This window comes from Pseudorasbora parva, chromosome 6, assembly GCF_024679245.1.
Source record: "Pseudorasbora parva isolate DD20220531a chromosome 6, ASM2467924v1, whole genome shotgun sequence".
Classification (NCBI taxonomy): domain Eukaryota; kingdom Metazoa; phylum Chordata; class Actinopteri; order Cypriniformes; family Gobionidae; genus Pseudorasbora; species Pseudorasbora parva.
In genome coordinates, this window is record NC_090177.1 from 14,282,625 (window position 1) to 14,304,448 (window position 21,824).

The 21,824-nt window shown below is 37.5% G+C and overlaps 1 protein-coding gene across 2 annotated transcripts in view; it reads left to right on the forward strand.

The window, feature by feature from the left end:
* The first annotated feature begins 1,790 nt into the window (after window positions 1-1,790).
* The window catches only part of cmtr1 (cap methyltransferase 1), a 28,657-nt gene continuing 8,623 nt past the window's right edge, over window positions 1,791-21,824 (forward strand). The window contains exons 1-12 of one of the 2 annotated variants that reach the window (XM_067445750.1): window positions 1,791-1,971; window positions 3,520-3,656; window positions 3,737-3,876; window positions 3,971-4,129; window positions 4,233-4,325; window positions 10,206-10,277; window positions 10,382-10,476; window positions 10,545-10,617; window positions 10,703-10,901; window positions 14,024-14,142; window positions 14,222-14,318; window positions 20,975-21,107. In XM_067445750.1, the coding sequence (XP_067301851.1) occupies window positions 3,548-3,656; window positions 3,737-3,876; window positions 3,971-4,129; window positions 4,233-4,325; window positions 10,206-10,277; window positions 10,382-10,476; window positions 10,545-10,617; window positions 10,703-10,901; window positions 14,024-14,142; window positions 14,222-14,318; window positions 20,975-21,107 (1,289 nt within the window). In that variant the 5' untranslated portion in view covers window positions 1,791-1,971; window positions 3,520-3,547. Of the gene's footprint in view, window positions 2,128-3,519; window positions 3,657-3,736; window positions 3,877-3,970; window positions 4,130-4,232; window positions 4,326-10,205; window positions 10,278-10,381; window positions 10,477-10,544; window positions 10,618-10,702; window positions 10,902-14,023; window positions 14,143-14,221; window positions 14,319-20,974; window positions 21,108-21,824 lie in introns of both variants that reach the window. The other variant, XM_067445749.1, reaches the window with a different exon arrangement.

Below are 21,824 nucleotides of genomic sequence, written 5' to 3' on the forward strand. Positions count from 1 at the left end.
AAATTGCTAAAAACACATTGAGCTCAACATCAGCAATAATAAAACACTTTATGCTAAAATGTCACTCAGTAGGCGTAAGCCAAAGCAACATTAATTGGTATTAACCAAACCTTTCACATATGGGGACGAGAATACCAGTCCTGTTGGAACCCAATGGGCTTTGGTTGATCAAATCACCTTAGTCGACCACCCTTACACTGGACAAACATACCAATAAGCAGAAAAAAAAAAAAAGGAACAACAATGATGATAAATGAATATACAGCAACTCAAATTAACTCACACATAAATATTAAAAATAAAAAAAAATAAAATAATGGTGGTTACTTTCCTTGACGTTAGATCTTTCCACAAGACAACTGCTCAAATTATGAAACAAAAAAAAGTCAAACCACCCAAACAACAAACCACAAAAGGAAAAAGATCTAATTCCTTAAACCAACTCAACACCATAAACAAAACCAAAATCCCCCCCACCAGAATTTCTCTGTTCTTTAACTGAGCAGTATTAAAGTGCAGTCAAAGAAGGAAATAAAACAACCAACCAAATAACAAAAGTAAACAAACAAAAAAAAACTTCACAGAACACAAGTAACAGAGTGAACACAATAAGTCACACTTCAATTCCACTTCAATACACACACACAGGTACACACATCTAAACAATGTACAAACAATTACCCAAACATAGAAAAATTGCACCGGCGGACACCAGGTGGCGACAGAACCCAGGCGACGCTGTTTCAGCGTATTCACAGTAACGGTGTCCGGGTAATAGCGGACCAAGGATGTTCCATGCGATCGCGCACACGGCGAAAGCCCAGCGTCCCAACACTGGAATCGTGACTTAAAGCCACAGCAAAGCAGCAGCTGGCAATTTCTGTAAAACAACAAATAAACATTTTCGTCTGCTCTCTTCTCCCTCCCCACGCTTCTCTCTCGACAGTTTATCACAAATAGAGTAAGGCAAAAGTAAAATAAATTACCTTTTGTGTACAGGACACTTACATACTCATTAACAATGCCTGGACGCACCCGCCTAATCTAAAATTACACAAACAACCACATTACAACCACCAATTTAGTGAATAAACCCCTCAAAAAAAACCACATTCCAAATTCATAATTCCCTCCCATCTATGAACCTCGAAGTTAACACATACCTTTCAGAGGAGTGAAGGAGATACTAGACCTACACAAACAGGTCACATCAATACAATGAGATGAGGGAACCAATCTCACCTGTGCTTATATAGGTACGTCATTACCTGACGTAACCCTGCAGTCCACACACCGTTCTTAAAGGGGCCATCCAATTACTCACACCAACACCTTCCTAAAAGGGGTATCCCACTACATATATATATATATATATATATATATATATATATATATATATATATATATATATATATATATATATATATATATATATATATATATATATCATTAAATATCTTAAAGTGCATTTATTTTGCTTTGGGGGAAGAAGGAATCTTAAATAAGCTGTTCTCAAATATTTTACAGTTTTTTTAATCAAATGTTTGATCTAATTTCTTTCTTAATATTTGACAGCCTGGGGTAACATGATTGGATGATAACTTGTCTTATATAATTGTTAGCAAAACGTTTATTTTCAAATTCAATATCACCCACATAGAGAGGGAAGCATTGCCGTAATTTTTGAATAAGATAGGTAACGTTAACGAGCCTTGTGGACTGAAAAACAATGCTTGGGACGTCATAAAAACTAACCAGCTGGAAGAGAGGAACAGAAGGGAGAATAAAGCCAAACCTTCGCTACGGCTGTTGGAAGTTTAACAAGCGACGACTGCATAGTCTTAAGAATATTCAAGAACCATTTTTTCGCCATAGGAAGGATTGTGTGAGCAAGACCTAATTAATACTCATCAGCTATTTTTCAGGCATTTAACCACTACGGTGACGTAATTATCATGCGCCAGCAACACGGTAAGACCCAGAAAGTGGAAAGTGGAACGCGGGCCAGATTTGACATTTGAAATAGAACATAAAGCAGAAATTGGCACGCATTTTTACAGATTGGATACAAATATGAGTTTACATTGCGGAGGTGACTCAGGAATATAGCTGCATATTTCCTTTTAGGTATGTTTACGAGTGTCGCAGCATCATTTCTTGTGAAATCGAAACCTAAAGAGCTGAGTGTTTTCACTTTGTCACACTGGTGTTTATAAGACAATTAATACCGTAAAATCCCCCAATAAATCCTAATATTTACAGGTATGTGATATCAAGGTCAAAAGCCTTAGTTTGTTCATTTTTCTTATTGCATATTTTAAACGGGAAAAGGCACACGAGACTGTTTGAGTTGTTGAGTTGCTGAAAACGATATTTTAGCTTAATTTATATAACGCTACAATGGAAGTAAAGTAATATGATACACTTCTTGTTTGGCGTTTGGTCTATGTTACATGATTTTAGTAGCACCTGTAGTTTTTTTTTTTGAATATCGAAATGCTTTAGGTGTATTTATGACGAATGTAGCACTATTATCAGACTCATTGTTACAATATTTACCTACGACACTAACGCTACAGGCAAAACCATTTTTAATGCCATTAGCCAATTCTGGGAACATTTACTTCCGTAGCGTTTCATCTATCAGACTAGTGGATAGAACATTTCCAAAATGCACTACACTTTATCTATTTGGGTTTGTAGATATCAATTACAATACATATCTTTAAAAACTGCTTTCTCAAAATTAGTTTTGTTCTCATTCACTTAGTTAGAAATCTCCATTTCAGTAGAACTTACATAAAACTTTCCAGTTTTATTTATATCTTTTCCATGTATATAACATTTTAATCCTTAATTATTTTTTTTCCTGAGCGTTGACAGTTTTTTTTTTTTATTATAGGGTGATTAAAAATAGATATCCAAAATCCCCTATGTAAAAGCCTTTGACTCTAATATGTTGACGAAATTAAACAATAATTTTGAACCTGGCTTTATCCAATGTTCAGTTTTTTGTTGTAAATGAGTGGAAATAATGCCTCATGTTTCTATGTACTGTGAATGAAAATTTTATATTTCACCCTCAAGTTGTTCCAAACCTGTATGAGTTTCTTTCTTCTGCTGAACACAAAAGAGTATATTTTAAAGAATGTAAGTAACCAAACAGTTGGTGGTTGCCATTGACTTCCATAGTATTTTGTTCCCCATACTTTGGAAGTCAATGGGGCCCATCAACTGTTTGGTTACCCATGGAGTCAATCAACCGTTAATCAATATAAGATATTTAATGATATATATTCTGTTTGTTTTAACCCTATTCACTTTTTTTTTTAACCCTATTAAAGTATAATTTAAAATATTAAAAAAACGTATACACTTTCAAAATATACACTTGCATTTATGCATTAATATAATTTTTAAACTTTAAATTGTGATGATTGTTGAATTTAAAAAAGGCCATGTTTTGCATATTTTGATTGGGTTTTAATGTAGTGCTGTCATGTTTTTGAATGAATGCAGGTTGGATCTTGGACCTCTTGAATTTAAGATGAAGAGAGGGGCACAGGCATCAGATGAGCCTCTGAAAAAGAGGAAGACTGCCCGTGAGGAGTCTTCTGATGAAGATGAGGAGTCTTCTCAAAGAACCACCAGTCAGGGTTAGAGAGGAGTTTCCTTATGGCCCTTAACACTGTGGTGTTAGTTTATTTAAGTATGTTAATTCATGTTTGTCTCCCAGATTCGAGTCAGAGCGAGTCTCTCAGTGATGTTGAGGATCACAAGCCCAGTTTCTCCAGACCTAATGATTCCCAGAATGCAGAGGGCAGCGATGCCTCTTCTACCTTTTCTATGTACAACAGAGTCTCTCAGAAACTCATGGTAAAATCAGCACCCCCTGTCATTTTTTTAATCTTGTCAGCCTGTTAAATGCATATTAACACATTAAAATGGTGTCTGTCTTTCTTTCCTACAGGCCAAGATGGGTTTCAGAGAAGGTGAGGGTTTGGGAAAGTATGGTCAAGGACGGAAAGAGATCATAGAAGCATCGACTCAACGTGGGAGGCGGGGTTTGGGTCTGACCTTGAAGGGCTTCCAGGGTGACCTCAGTGTAGACTGGCAAGACGAGCCGGAGGTATGGCATCATTGCCAAAATGTTTCTTAAAATATAAGAACAGACACACAGACTTTAGTTGTCTAGGACCTTTATTTCCCTCATTTCACATCTTTTCTCTCAGCCAAGTGCTATAGAAGAAGTCTCGTGGTTTCCAGAAGGTTCTCCAGAGATCCCAGATGCAGATGAGCTGAAGGATTGGATGGCTGTGGGACAGGTATTACAGCACATATTACCTGAAGAACTGAAACATTTAGTTTAAGATCAAATGCTCATTTTTTTACTTTTCAGGTAGGGCTGCAACTAACAATAGAGGGTATGCATTGATGTCACTTTCCCACCAGAACACGGCTCCTCAACCGGACTGAGTGGCAAAAGAGCCTGGAACATGACTGGAGTTAATAGGGAAAACTGCGAAAACGCGAGTAAAACAAACAATTATCAGTTTAAACTAAAGGTTGCTCGATAAAGTGTTAATTACAACTTACCAAAGATCCAGTGATGCATGGATATTGACATGCAGCCAGGAATTGTTTCCTGACATTTAAATGAGCCTGATTTCGAAGTGGGGTAAATACATAAACAACACTACAATACAATAGCCCCGTTTCCACCAAAATGACCCGGAACATTTTGTACCAGGAACTTTATTTACAGGAACTTGTCTCCCCCCAGACCTGCAAATGTCTGCGTTTCCACCGCGATCTAAAGAACCGTGAAGATAAGGCAAATTAGTCCGGTGACGTAGGACTGGGCGGGACTGCTCCTCCAAGTCAGTGACGGACAGTAATCATTTTTGCGCGACACTAGCCACGTTTACAAGCGCACTTTTTTTGTCATTCCGATTGAAAGATTTAGTGGACTGTTTACATGAGACGTTATCTAAACCAATCTGGTGTTTACATGTGATGACTTTCAATCGCAATCATTTTGTGACTGCAGTTTGTCTGCCGCATCAAAAATGTCAGCGCTGTTTTCTCCAGCAGCTGGAGTGTGTTAACTGTAGCCATAGCAACTCTTAACGGCCACCAGGACTAATACAGTAATATATAAGCAACATATATTTGTTGTAAAGTGTAATAATCATCTCAGAAAAGAATGAATTCTTCTGTCAGGCGCAGTTAAAGTAAAACCTGCCTGGGGTAATATAAGCTGTGTCATTATTCCAACATTATCTTCATAACTTAAGAAATAAAAAGTTTACCCCTCAGAAAAATTAACTTTTCTCTCTTGCCAACATGAGCGCGGCGCGCGCCGTCACGTCATGTAAGGACGCACACTAAAAGTAATCGGTCAGGTCGTTTACATGGTGAAAAATTGACTGTAAAAAAAATGTATAACGAGTATGGAAGAGATTCAAGCTGTGCTGCTTTTGCTGGTTATGTATAGGTTTACTAAAGAGGTAATTAACAACGACAGAAAAGAGCACTAGCATATTCAGAAAGCTTGTAAAGCTAGATTTAAAATGACAATGTGTATTATTATCAGCTATTACAGACATTGAACGTGAGATGGCTGAGACGAACACGCGTCATCAGAGAGAGAGAGAGCAAGACTGATATTTACTGAACGCAGAACGAACCTCGCAAAAGACTTTTAAAAATGCCTGTTGAAATAAAATGCTTTGTGAGCTAAACCAATCAGCAAGTACAGCGCCCAAGTCCCGCCCTCGAAAGTTCCTGAACTTTGAAAAAGTACTACCTCGTGAGCAGAGCCGTTTGGAGGGGGAAATATTTACCCGGAACTTCATTTAGACCCTGGTTCCTGCGGTCTAAACACACATACCCCTTTTCCACCAGAATGAACCGGGTGCTAGTTCGGAGCCAGTGATAGTGTCAGTTCTAAGTTGGTTCGACTTGAGAGCCTTCTAAGAACCGTTTTCTTTTCCACATGCTAAGAGCCACAACAGAGCCAGGTCTTACGTCATACCAGAGTCCTGCACGGGTCCATCCCAGACCCGTTAATATTTGCCCGTTACCCGATCCCTGCCCGCAATAAATCACACACGCTAAAATCATTTCAATTAAAATGCTTTATTTTTTTTAATATTGCACTTCTCTCAACATCAACAGCATCATGAATGGGCTAAAGAAACAGGCTAAAGTGCCTTTATAGACTCGTTGTCAACAATTTTATATACTTCACTCTCCAACTTTACTTTTACTTCATCCATTGCTTATCCTGCAACGCTCGCTCCATCTGGGCTACGAGTGGCATCAACAAAAGTCACAGTGGTGGTGACGTGATGGATCAAATGGCAAATAGTTGTTGCGTGTATGTGTAATGGTAAATTGGACATAGAAATTGTAATACAGTATGTTTGGGGGGGAAGAAGGACGACCGGATCGTTTTGATCGTTTTTCGAGAACCGGCGAACATTTAAAAGACTTAACCAAACAAAGCGAAAGTAACGCGGCCCCTCACGGACATCTGCCACGCACACACATAATAAAACAAACACAACTCAACGTAAAATCCAGGTCTGGTGATCTCTCGTCCTTATATGCCGCCGAGCTTCCTCGTGAGAGGATTTGAGACCGGTGTGGCTCACAGGTGACACTCATTCGCCATCACGCCCCGGTCTCGCTCGCTCCTCCGCCTTGCCACAGCACAGAAAAATATTGCACATATTTTTCATCCGCGCTTCTACCCGCTCGCACAGAATTAATTATCCGCCCACACCCCGCCCGTGTATTTTATAATTTATGTCACAATCCACCTGTTTTAGCCACTTTTATGCCCGCGGGTACCCGACCCGTTGCAGGACTCTACTGCTAGCGAGGCAGCGGGAAACACACACACACACACAATTTCCAGGCGTGTTCTATCTAATGCATTGACGCTGCGCAGACCAACCCACATATGATATCCAAATACTGCGCGAGCGATTCAAAAGCATAAGGGGTCTTTGGCGCTCGCTCTACTTTGATGTCATACGCAATCAGTCTGCACAGCGCGCGCCGATGCATCTCGAACAAGCCTTCCCTCAGTGGCTCATGGCTTTATGATCCTACATCAGCATTAAAACGCCGCAAATCCAACGCATTTGTGCAGCTCTCCATGATTTGTATAGACGGAGATTACAATCCAGCAGCTGTTAGCTTGATTAGCTGCTATTGAAAAAATGGCGGTCACAGGTTTGTGTTCATCTTGTTGGTCACGGTAACGCCGCCCCCAGCCGGTGACGCAAGCGGTTCTTACTTCTAGCCCAGCAATGTTTTGGTGTTACTTAAGAACCACTTTTCCTGGCTCGGAGCTGGTGCTTTGGCTGTGGAAACACAAAGAACCGATTTGAAACTAGGCTCTGGCTCCGATTTAGCACCAGCACTGCCTTGGTGGAAAAGGGGTAACAGAGTACCACCCCAAAGTTCCTGGTTCCTGGGTAAAGTTCCTTCGGTGGAAACGCGGCTAATACATAGGGTATGATTTTACCCCAAAATGTAACATATTGACTCAAAATGATAACTGCAAATCCATGTTTTGCTGCCTGAGTCCAGTTGTTGGTTTGAACTGCAATGATCCATCACCTCAGATTTCTTGTTAAATCTATTTGTACAGTCAATCTCAGAGATCTTTCTCGTTTTAGATGTTTTTTCCCCCTGCGGCATTCATGCTGAAAACCAGTGGCTGCTCAGTCTTTTTGCCACTCTATTTGCATACCCTCTATTATTTTGATAAACGGTTAATCTGACTATTTCTCTTCTCTCGATTAATCGGATGAACATTCTAAAAATTATTATACTATATTACAATATTGTTTTAATTTAAAATAAATTTTAATACATTATTTTGAACAATATTATTCCACATCCTGCCCAATGCTGTCCTCCACACAATGTGTATTATAAAGTCTATGAAAACGCATATAGTGAATGTATCTATGTAGGCTATGCTAATAGTGCTAACACTATTAGCAAAAAAAGGATAACATAAAACAACTGATTGCTTACCATTTTAAAATAAGTAATAATAAACAAAATGTGTATTTTTTTTGGGGGGGGGGGTAGATATGTGTTGCATAATTTGGCAGGTTGTTTCGCTGGACTTTCTAACATTTACAGTTAAGGTTATAACCATAAGATGCACTGAGAAAAACATGTCAGAGGCATTAAATAGCACTTGCATCTGTCAAAGCAGGCTTATACTTTTGTTTATAAATATAAAGCATTCTCATGTTTCGGGACAACTTAGATCATTAACCTTTCCTGTATCAGCTCACTCTGTCCGCTGCTATTTTCCATATGAGTTTTGACCAATGGGTTATTAACTACTGTAGGCGACGTCACTTGCTGATGGTTTTTGAGCACAGTGCTCAGATGCGACTAATCGATAATTAAATTATTTTCATTATTGATAATATTCGATTTTATCAATTAGTTGTTGCACTGCAGCCCTATTTTAATTTTAAAAATTATTAAAGTGGTCCTTTTATGCTCATTTACATGTTCATAATTTTGTTTAAGGGGTCAATTAGAATGTTTACATCATTTAATATTATAAAAACTCACTATTTTCCATATAATTTACATTGTTGCATCATCTGTTTTCACCCTCTTTTTGAACCATCTGTTTTAGTTGTGGTTTACTTTCTGAGAAGCACAGACAGGCCAGACCAAGTTTTGTTTTGATTGGTCTGTCACTTACAGTGTATCAGAAATGTAGCGCCTCTTACCCTAACTGGCGAGTATCAGCTCCGGAGGCTTCCTGAGGAGCTGTAACTGTAACTACGGCACCAGTTTTGCCTTATCATTTCCATCCCAAATCTGATAAAGAATCCTTTCAAGAAGAACAAGCTGATCAACCTGAACCACCTTTGAATGACTTGTGCAGGGGTGAAAAAAAACTGCATCTCTTGGACATGGGGACAACACACTACTGATGCAACTCAACCAAGCCTTTTTAATATTGTGATATGTATGTACCCGCAAGAAAACTCAAGACAACAATGGAGGCATTTTAGAGAGTTTAGGAACACTGATATAGAGAATAGCTCCATTTGGAGTGACTCTGTGCTTTGTAACTTCCAGAACTTTACATGCCCAAACAGCAACATTACACACCAAAGAAAGTTGAAAATGTAAAAAGCATAATAGGACCCCTTTAAGCATCGTCTAACTGAAGATTTTGTTTCTCAGCTATCTTGTTCTCATGGTTCTGCTATGCACACAGTGTTTTATCATCATTAACTTTACTAATAAACCTCTGCATCTCATATTTCTCACCAGATGACATGAAAATGCGTAACATGCTATTCTTCATTTAATCATTTTTTGAATTCTTGTATAATTATCATAAACTGGATTTTCAGCCAAATGTTTCCCTTTTTTTAAACATTGATTTTGCCCTCAGTCAGCTTTGTGCATAAATGCTAGTTTTACATGAGCTTATGCACATATCAAGCACTTCTGTTCAGCTTTTTCTATTCAGTGCAAAGTGTAAAAATTAAGAGGTTAAATAATTAAAAAAATTGATAATAAAGTGTATATTATAATTACTGGTAATTATAAAGTTTTGAAAAAAGAAGTGTGACCAGTTACAGCATCTTAAATATACACTTTCCCTTACACATTCATGTAAATGATCTTATTCAGTACTGTTTAATTTATGGTCTGGAAGTTTTTTTTGAATGTTTTTGCAAAAAATCTATTAATACTCATTAGGGCTGCATTTATCTACTTTAATATATTTTAATATAAAATGCAATTTATTCATGTTATGCAAAGCTGAATTTCCAGCATCATTACTCCACTTTTCAATGTCACATGATCTTTCAGAAATTCTAATATGTGGATTTTCTGCTCGAGAAACATTATTATTAATTTTGAAAACAGCTGTGCTGCTTCATATTTTTGTGGAAACAGTTATACAGAAGTCTTTGATGAATAGAAAGTTTAAAAGAGGAATATTTATTTGAAGCACAATTTTGTAACATTACACACTTTTGTATACTTTCCTTGTTAAAAACATTTAGTAATACATTCATACAACATTCATACCCATACATTTATATAAAAAATATGTTTATTGAAATGTTATTTGTCAGCTTCTTATGTTTATATGCATACCTATACCTATTTACCTATGCTTTAATTTTTAGAAAAAATTAAAAATTGACGACGAAACTGAATTTTGCTCAGGGAATCTACTGCATCTCCTCCTCCGCTGCAAAGTGAGTGTTTCAAATATTTCTTAGTTATTAGTGCTTTTATGGGATGAATTTGTCATTCATTGTGCTCTGTTACTCGTAATAATTTTATTTATTATTATTTTCAGAGCGTGTTTGATGACTTGGAGGGTGAGGAGATGAGGCGAGCGCGCACTCGATCAAACCCTTATGAAACTATCCGAGGGGCTTTCTTTCTCAACAGGTGCGTAGTGTCTCCACATGCATGCACAATAGCAGCATATCTGCTTATCTTATCTGTTCTCTTCTCAGAGCTGCTATGAAGATGGCAAACATGGATCATGTTTTTGACTATATGTTCACTAACCCAAAGGATTCTCAAGGGGTGAGACCACAATTACACAATCTATGGCACCAGGGACTAAAATATGTGCTGTAGTTACATTTCTGAACTGAATGTCTGTGTGTAGAAGCCCCAGACACGTGACAAGGAGGGTGAGTTGCTGTATTTTGGAGATGTATGCGCGGGTCCGGGAGGATTCTCAGAGTATGTGTTGTGGCGACGGCGCTGGCATGCGAAAGGTTTTGGGATGACGCTTAAAGGCGCCAACGATTTCAAACTGGAAGATTTCTATGCTGCTCCCAGCGAGCTCTTTGAGGCCTATTACGGTATGTTGCCTGAGTTTTAACCATTTGAACATAAAACAAAAAAAAAATTACTGTATATCTAAAGATTAATATTAAAATATTAAAGTGCCTATATTATGCTATTTTAAAAGTTCTTAATTTTTTTAATGTTTTGACGGTCTCCCACAATAGGTTTACATGCATTAATGCATTTACATGAATTAAGTTTACCACAAAATATTAATCTCCAACACGTGCTCCCAAGACCCACTGAGAAAAGAGGTGATGCTGCAATGTAATAAGGGCATTTGGAGAGCAGACTCTGCTCTGATTGGTCAGATGGACCAGTCTGTTGTGTTTGTTTACAACACATATGGGAAACGAAACACTCATTACCATATCTGAATTTCAGCTCCAGTTTTACTCATAGACTGTAAAAAAAATATGGACATGGTATCCGTGACTTCACTCACAGGATTCTGAAGAGCAGTTAGTATGGTCGAGCTGGCTGTTGCCATCTTGGCAGCGTGTCATTGCGCGTCACTTCCGGATGACTAAAAATGGGGGACTTGGCTGGAGCTGAGGTGACGTGATGGAAAAACAGACAGCAGACAAACAGCAATCCACTGTCACTCAGAGTGGCCACACCGTTAATCACGCAGAACTTAAAGGCTTTATATAATGTAAACGAATGAGTTATAAAAAAATTCACCCCTTCATAGTTGTCATGAAGTGCAAAATTAGCTATATAGTCCAAAAACACAATTTATACCAGGCTGTAAACATCCTTTTTTTTCTGCTGTAAAGTAGAGAAACTGGAGGAAGTTTCCGCTTGGTTTACCGTATCAATTTGAGCTTGACTCCTCATCCTTTGGAAGTGCACACTGTTGGGAATTCATAAGCGAAGACAAGGAGACTCGATTGTATCTTCAGCAAGATTCTTTAGGAGGTGTTGGTCACTGCAGTCATCAAGTCAGCTGAAGGCCCCGACATACTCACGGCAAAGTTCCTTCAAAGTAACCTTCAAATTGCAAAAAGTTGAAAATTGAACATACACCCAATGAAAACACGTCAATTTCTCAAGAACTCCCAAATATGGCAAAAAAGTTTTCCACTCGCATGCTGCTTTTTCAGCTCATTCAAAAAGAAATAATTCACAAAACTGCATTTACAGGTCACTTGGTGCAAGTAAAAGTTGATCATTCTTTAAAGATTGTGCGATATGTTTGGACAGAAGATGAGACGGAGTTCTTTATTAAAAGACAAAATAATTTCTGGGAATACAGGATGCTAAACAAAGAAATGCCACAATTTAGCAAGACCTTGAAGGTATATATCTAGAAATATCTCATACCTGGCAACTCCCTTCGATTAAAGATAGTGGCTAGTTCGGTGGCTGGGATAAATGTAAACCTACCAACATCTGTTGCATTCATTTTTGGAATGACTTATCACGAGAGGGTTAGTGGAAACACCGTCATTTTGCAGTAGTTGTTTATCGACATTTAGAAAGTACCGCAAAGGTTTTGCGCAAATCTGTAATGGAAATGCTGCTGCTGTCTCATTTCATCAGAATAACAACTTCATATTCTATTATAAAGCAGCTTTCCAGTGTGTTCATGGTGTCACTCACGGACACCAGACCTCGAGAGACTCAACAGAGGAAATGAACCAGAAAAGATTTAATTGTGAAAGAAACAGAGAACACCTCAGAGCACACCAGACTGTGTTGAGTCTGTCGAGGTCAGATGTCCGTGAGTGAAACCATGAACACACTGGAGAGCTGCTATATAATAGAACAATAGATGAAATAAGACTGTATCCGAGTTTTCATCACAGATTTGCGTAAAACTTTTGCAGTACTTTCTAAATGTCCTATTACATAATCGCCACAGACCAAAGGTAGTACAAAGGTGTTTACTTTGCTTTGGCAAGCTATTTTGAACTGGAGTTCGTTTTGGCCTTATTTTGTTCAAAATGACGTCACATCAGTTGATTTTGCTTGAAGTTTATCAGGGCCTTAAGGCAGTGATGCATTGCAGTTTATAAAGGGGGCAAAGCTTAGAAATGGAGGACACAAAGCACCTGGGTTACGGCCTTAAACAAAGCATGCTAATGAATATACATTTATAGCAATGAGTTCACAGTTATAGCAACCCACCCTGGACTCTAGTGTCACCAGTCCTAATCCAATCAGCATACCTTTTCAAAGAATGGGTCAGGGGCTCCAAAAGCCATAACGACAAAAGGGGAGAGTCTCACTAATCTGGCTTATTTGAATTAAAATAAAGAGAACATGAGCTTGCAGAAGCCGCTTGTTAAAATCTTTCATCTGATGTCAGCATCGTTACTTTAGAGCCATAAAGACAAAAGTTTGAGTCTCCGTAATCTGGTTTATTTGAATTAAAATAAAGAGAACTTTGATGTTTTTGAAACTTTTCAGCCCCTTTACATTCCCAAACAGCTATATTACACACTCCATGAAAGGGAATATATTTGAAAAAGCATAATAGGGGCACTTTAATATAATGCCTGTTTAAAATAGTGATAGAAGTGCAATTGTTAAGAATCAATTTTGAATGTCTCATTAACTTTTCAAAGAATGGTACAGGTGCTCCAAGAGTCAAAATGGGAGAGTCCCAAGTAATCTGGTTTATTTGATTTAAAATAAAGAGAACAGGAAGTCTTTTGCTAAAATCGTTGCATAACAGAATCATTCGTTCGTTCTTTACCTTAAATGCTAAATACAATGTACTTCACCTTAGTTGTTCATGTGATGTTATGTCAGGACATAGGATGAGCAGATCTTAAACTGAAATTTTTAATCCCACAACACAAAGTGGATTTGCTTTTGCAGCGCAGAAAACAGTGTATTCTTGACATGTTAGCAACACAAACCAAATTCTTCAACTCTCAGCTATAACTACAGTGTTTGAGGACAGGATATCCCATGAAAACCAATGGTGGTTTCTTTTGGGAGACAATAGCACCATTTGTACTATGTTTTTTAAACTTTGCAGATCTTTTACATTCACAAAAAACTATATTACACATTACATGAAAGAATAATAGGGGCACTTTAATGTAATTCCTTATGTTTAATCTAGTGATAGAAATCAAATTGTTAAGAATTGATTTTGAATGTCTCATTACCTGTGTTTCAGGTGAGGGTGGGATTGATGGCGATGGTGACATCACGCGGCCGGAGAACATCAGTGCGTTTCGTAACTTTGTCCTAGATAGCACTGAGGGGCGGGGCCTGCATTTCTTAATGGCAGATGGGGTAAGACATTAATTTACATGTTGTAAAAGTTGTTGTTGTGTGATTGGTTGATCTATTCTGATGGTGTGTTTCTCATCAGGGCTTTTCTGTGGAGGGCCAAGAGAACATTCAGGAGATTCTGAGCAAACAGCTGCTTCTATGTCAGTTCCTCACTGCCATGTCTTCTGTCAGACCAGGTATTGTGTGTGTTTTTGTTTGTGTGCATATAAAAAGTATTCACTCTCTTGGACATTAGATTTTTTTGTGTGTGTGTGTTGTTGATACATTTAGCACAAGGAAGATGCAACATTTAATAAAATAATTGAATGCAAAATTATTAAAATAAAAAAAGTGTTCACCCCCAAACCCTTTACAATATTATTTCTAATAATATCAATAGTAATGTTGATATTTTGCATCTTTTTTTTCCATTATATTCAGCTAAAGCACACAAACTAACTGTAAACTCACTCTTTGCAAATGAATCTAACTGCAAATTCAGTATTTTGTAGGATTTTTAATGCAATTTTTCAGCTATTTCTATTTAGTTAAATACAATTTTGAAAGGCACAAAAGTTGACTTGGGTACTTACATTATCCCAGATGTTTCCATAAATTTTTAAATCCAGAGAAATAAGCCATTTTAATAAGAAATTTTCGCCAATCAATGACATCATTGCGTATTACCCTCGATGTTTTATAGAAACCATGGAAACACTAAAGAGACTTTAATTATGTGAATTATGCATGAGAAAATGAATCATTGTTATATAGCTTAACACAGTTAGTCATAATGTTTAAATCTGTTTTTCTTGATTTACTGTGAGTACCATGTTTTACCATGCCTAATACTGATATAGCTTACTGTACTGTAACACACTGTATAACGCACAGAGTAGCATTATAATAGGGATGCCACAATTCTCAATATAATATTGAATCGTTCAGTATTGCATTCACGGTTCAATATGTAATTGTGAATTGCGTTTTTTTTAATGTTGGTTTTGCATTTAATTCATTATTTATATTTTTCTCCATTTGAAATATTTCTTTCAGTTTATTTCAGCTCTGTTTGAGTCTGCCTGTGACTCTACGTGCTGATATGAGCAAATATCCAATCATATGCACTAAAGTTACGTTGTGCTTTCTGGTAACCGTTGTTGATATTTCAGATCACCAAAACAAACACGCCCCTACCCCCAAAAGGGTCTCGGCCCTATTTTGATAGATCCGCCCCACACATCCGCAACCCAGGCAACGACTATCGCAACTAACTAATGTAATGTGTGTAACTAATCCAAGTCGAATATTCAATGAAAAGTCACCTCTTCCATCACAAAAACACAAACCGTTCTTATGAACAACTCGATAGTACACAAGCATGACAGTCCAGCTAACGACATAATACAATTATGACCCGATAAGAGTTATATAGATCCTGAAAAGAGGAAACAAACATATATTAGGAGTATAGTATCTTACTTGTGAACACTTGTCCTTAAAGGGACAGTTCACCTCTAAAATGATGTTAATAAAAGCACAAAAGACAAAGAGAAAATCAGTCATTGCTCTTGAATATTGTAATAACACAGTAGCTTTTAAACGTATATTGTATATCAAAGACTATGTAGTATTAATTTTAGCCTACATTTATTAATTAAATTTCATACTTAAATGCTGCTGTACAGCTCTGAGCTGCCACTCTAAATCTTTATATATATTAATTTTATATTATATTTAATATTATATTATATTTATATATACAGTCTTGTTCAAAATAATAGCAGTACAATGTGACTAACCAGAATAATCAAGGTTTTTAGTATATTTTTTATTGCTACGTGGCAAACAAGTTACCAGTAGGTTCAGTAGATTGTCAGAAAACAAACAAGACCCAGCATTCATGATATGTACGCTCTTAAGGCTGTGCAATTGGGCAATTAGTTGAAAGGGGTGTGTTCAAAAAAATAGCAGTGTCTACCTTTGACTGTACAAACTCAAAACTATTTTGTACAAACATTTTTTTTCTTCTGGGATTTAGCAATCCTGTGAATCACTAAACTAATATTTAGTTGTATGACCACAGTTTTTTAAAACTGCTTGACATCTGTGTGGCATGGAGTCAACCAACTTGTGGCACCTCTCAGCTGTTATTCCACTCCATGATTCTTTAACAACATTCCACAATTCATTCACATTTCTTGGTTTTGCTTCAGAAACAGCATTTTTGATATCACCCCACAAGTTCTCAATTGGATTAAGGTCTGGAGATTGGGCTAGCCACTCCATAACATTAATTTTGTTGGTTTGGAACCAAGACTTTGCCCGTTTACTAGTGTGTTTTGGGTCATTGTCTTGTTGAAACAACCGTTTCAAGGGCATGTCCTCTTCAGCATAGGGCAACATGACCTCTTCAAGTATTTTATCATATGCAAACTGATCCATGATCCCTGGTATGCGATAAATAGGCCCAACACCATAGTAGGAGAAACATGCCCATATCATGATGCTTGCACCTCCATGCTTCACTGTCTTCACTGTGTACTGTGGCTTGAATTCAGAGTTTGGGGGTCGTCTCACAAACTGCCTGTGGCCCTTGGACCCAAAAAGAACAATTTTACTCTCATCAGTCCACAAAATGTTCCTCCATTTCTCTTTAGGCCAGTTGATGTGTTCTTTGGCAAATTGTAACCTCTTCTGCACATGCCTTTTTTTTTAACAGAGGGACTTTGCGGGGGATTCTTGAAAATAGATTAGCTTCACACAGACGTCTTCTAACTGTCACAGTACTTCAGTAACTCCAGACTGTCTTTGATCATCCTGGAGGTGATCATTGACTGAGCCTTTGCCATTCTGTTTTGATGGTTGTCTTCCGTTTTCTTCCACGTCTCTCTGGTTTTGCTCTCCATTTTAAGGCATTGGAGATCATTTTAGCTGAGCAGCCTATCATTTTTTGCACCTCTTTATAGGTTTTCCCCTCTCTAATCAACTTTTTAATCAAAGTACGCTGTTCTTCTGAACAATGACTACGTTTACATGGACAACAATACTCCGATATTAATCTGATTAAGACAATACTCTGATTAAGAGGCTACCATGTAGACAGCGATTTCTAATTACCTTAATCTGATTAAAGTCATAATCTAACTACACATAAATCGGATTAAGACATGTGGAGTATGCCTATTTTAGTCGCATTATCGGAGACATGTACACACCTTAATCTAACTATTAATGTCATGTCGGAGATTTCACCGCATTTTGTGACAGGGCACATAACGTTACGCACAATGGGGGAGTGCAGAGGGGAGGCTTTGGGGGTTGGAGCCTCTGCCCTTTTTGAAAATTAATCAAAAGTGCCCCTTTCAACAATCATCGATAATATTGTGGGCAATAAAACAGAATTGGAATTATAATTAATATAACAACGTGTGCAAAACAGTAACAAATGGCGGAAAAGTCGCGTTTATCTTTTATGTATCTGTCTGAAATGTCGTTGCCATAACGCGTTGCTATGGGCGGTGTGTGTTTTACTTGACTGTTCATTGTGAACACTGCGTCCTCTCTCTCTATTTTTATTTTTGTTGTAATTATTATGCTCATTGTAAAAGTAAAATACAATAAGTTTGTGTCTGTAATCGCAAACCAGATGGGTCATTCAATGAACGCCTGTGGCTCGACGGCAGGAAAAACAATCCAAAGAGTCATGATTTTTAAACCTTTTTCATCATTAATCAAAGCTATTGTTATAAATGTTGGCTGTCAATAAGGAGGAAAGAGGGGCAGTGTCTCTTCAAAAAAACCCAGAAAGAGGCAATACATAATATTACAAAAATAAATAAACGTAAATGTAGATATAAAACATTATAAAAACGCATGTTTTGTTATACTTCTTAATGTAAAGTAACACTGTCCAACAGCGACACCCGCAGGTGAACTAACAGCGGGTTTCCTGAGTCCATAAAATTAACACACCTGCCAAAGTCACGCTATGATTGGATGTTGGAGAACATAGCGTGGCATTGGGGACGTAATGACGTGCCATAATCGATCTATGTTCTATCACATGTAAAACGGGAACATGAACGGAGTACTCTAAAAGCAACTCATGTAAACACCTTAATCAGAATATTGTCTTATTTAGAATAAGGTCAATAATTAGATTACTGCTGTCCATGTAAACGTAGTCAATGTCTTGAACGACCCATTTTCCTCAGCTTTCAAATGCATGTTCAACAAGTGTTGGCTTCATCCTTAAATAGGGGCCACCTGATTCACACCTGTTTCTTCACAAAATTGATGACCTCAGTGATTGAATGCCACACTGCTATTTTTTTTATTGCAGGAACACACCCCTTTCAACTAATTCAACGAATTGCCCAATTGCACAGCCTTAAGAGCGTGCATATCATGACCCATGCTGGGTCTCATTTGTTTTCTGAGAATCTACTGAAACTACTGGTAACTTGTTTGCTACGTAGCAATAAAAAATATACTAAAAACCTTGATTATTCGGGTTAGTCACATTGTACTGCTATTATTTTGAACAAGACTGTATATATTACAATACACTAGGAATGTGTACACAAGTAAAGTTGAGTTTAAGTAAGGTTTTTCAAGTCTTTTAAGTAAAATAAAGAGAGTATTGCAATTAAAACATTTTCTCCTTAAAGGGGGGGTGAAATGCTGTTTCATGCATACTGAGCTTTTTACACCTTTAAAGACTTGGATTCCCATCCTAAACATAGACAAAGTTTCAAAAACTAATGTTGGACGTTTGATGGAGTATTTCTGTGTTAAAAATACTCCTTCCGGTTTCTCACAAGTTTCGGCGAGTTTTTTTCGAGTATGGGTCTAATTGACGTTAAATAGAGCGGAAGGTCCTTGTATGGGCTGTACGGGCTCTTCTCCCGGAAGGGTGCGCGCGCGCGTAACTAGAGGGAGAGAGAGGAAATGCACGCTGTAAACAGTCTCTCAGGTGCAGATCCAGTCGTCTGTGAACACTTATGTCGCGCCCCGGGAAGGCAGCGCTGCATTTGAACCGATTTGAACGCAGAAATGACGGGAAGCTTCAAGGCATCGCTTCAGTCGCGTCGCAAAGTGGATTTCCACGGTCACTGCTGTCAGGACTTCACCAAATCATACCAAAGAAGTGTGTTTTTGACAGAGCGGTCCTGCTTTGGAAGATGGCGGTGAGTAAATCAACTTCAAATGTCTCTGCTATTGGCTACCGTCGCATGAGTAAACATCAGTAAACGATACGATCGCGTGCTTCGTCATTCAAATGCACTAACGGTTACTCCATTGTTGTTCTGTATAACGTTACACTAGTCTGACGTGCAAAACCGTTCTGCTTGCTACTTCTAAGGTCTAGTCGCATACAATAGTCCATAAACCGAATCATGTCCTCATACACTGCGAGTAAAGACACAGAAATGTGGAGAGGCCATTAAATACAGTAACTTACATACCACAGAGACGGACGTCCTGATGTTGCCGTTTCTCCTGTTCAGTTTATTTCAGCCTCAGATTTGATTGTGGATCATTATCTGTATTAGCTGAGATAGATGGGTTTCTCCACGCTTGAGGACGTCACCGATTTGCGCGCTTGTGATTCTTTAGCTCCGCCCACTCGATACGCCTCCAGGCGCTCGGTTTTTTCCGGAAAGACTCGGTACAGCCCATATTTCTTTTATAAATATGATAAAACTAAAGACTTTTCGGAGATATGAAGGATGCAATACTACTCTATAGGTACTCAAGATTGACATGAGATTGACTGAAACTGAGTGTTTCACCCCCCCTTTAACCGCTTTCTGTTCCTGTCGCTTAAGAATAGAATAGCAAAAAACCAAACCGAACTGAAAACCGTGGTTAAAAACCGAGGTATGTATTGAACCGTGGACTAACTGTATTGTTGCATCCTTACATTATAACATAACTTTCAACACACTTAAATGTATGTGATATGATAAAACGGCAATGCATTACCCCATTTATGGAAGTGGTCGTCCGCGGCATAATACAAGTTCTGTGAAATCAGGGCGTCAACCTACACCTTTGTTTTGAATAAGTGACCTCTAGCGGCAGAAATTACATATTGTGGGTTTAATACTAGGAGTTTAGAAGTTTTATTCCATATATACTTAAATAGAGCGACTGTTTTTTGGGTCTTTGGTGTATGTTTTGGGCTTTTTTTGTTTTTTTTAATTTTCAAACCCCTGATGTAGAAGTATAATTAAAGCCTGATCACTTTTTACTAGGGATGGACGACATGTATCATCTTTTGGATTAACAAAGGATTCATGGTTTTCTTCAGTCCCAGACATTCAGTTTTTGAAGGACAGCCAGTTCTTTAACATCAGTTCCAAATGATCCAATCTTTTTAATAATGTCTTTTTTTCTAGGCATTGAAGATTATTTAATGAATCTTGTTCTAGCCTTGATTAATATTGTACAGCCTTGTCTCAGATCTGTTTGTATTTATCTCGGGATGCACCCAGACACAAGTCTATTTATTCTGAAATGCTGTAATTAGGAAGTTAATTATGTGTCTGAGGAAAGAGCTAATTTTAGGTGTATCAAATCAACGGGAATACATTTACATACTTTTTGAACCCACTTTTAGTCAAGATTTTGTGCACCGTAACATTTGTAATTTAGTTTTACATTATTTAGTTTCTCTTAACCTTTCAATTAAAGAGTCTTTTTGTTATTGTACATTTATTATTATTTTAATGACCCCTTTTATTTTGTATTTTTTTGCCATTATATGGACTATTTAAGTCCATGCATGATAATTATTTAAGCACATTTTGCTACCATATCTCAACAGAAACTGTTTGTTTTACAGGTGGCCATTTTGTGTGTAAGACATTTGACCTGTTCACACCATTCAGCGTGGGCTTGATTTATCTGCTGTACCTCTGCTTTGAGAGGGTCTCGCTCTTCAAACCCGTCACCAGCCGACCTGCCAATTCAGAGAGGTTTGTGTTCATTCTCCTTGACTTCCCATTGGAGATGTGAAAGAGCTCCTGGTAGTCAGTAATGTAACTTGTATACCTGGGTTTTTCTGTTCAGCATTTCAGTATATTCTTTTCCCCCTTGCAGAAATTGTCCAAATTTCTGCTACAATTTAATTATTTTTGATTTACACTACTGGTACATTTACATTTTATGTGGCTTCATAGACAAGTCTTAAGACTAGTCTTAAACGTTGTTTTAACTGAAAGCAACTTGCAATGTCCTATCTTAAAATATACCATTGCTATTGTTTTGTCTCAAGATGCACACTAGTAATGTTTTTTTCTAAGGCATGACTATAAGAGCGACTTAAATGACCTTTCAATTAAACCGGCTGTTTTTGTTACTGTACCTTTAATATTATGATTTTTCAAAAGATTTTTGATCTTCAAAGCCTAGAAAAAAAGACATTATTAAAATGTAATGTGTTTCTTGATCTAAGCTGAATTTTCAGCATCATTACTCCAGTCTTCAGTGTTACATGATTCAGAAATCAAATGTAATGTAACATTTGATCATGCCATATGTGTGTGTTTGTATATGTATGTATATATAATATCATTTTTTATAATTAATGTTTTTTTATGTCTATGATGCATTAATTATTTGTAGTGCTATTTTTGAGTTAAATAATGAAATAATACATTTGACACTGTTAAAAAGGGGAAAAAAGTTATTGA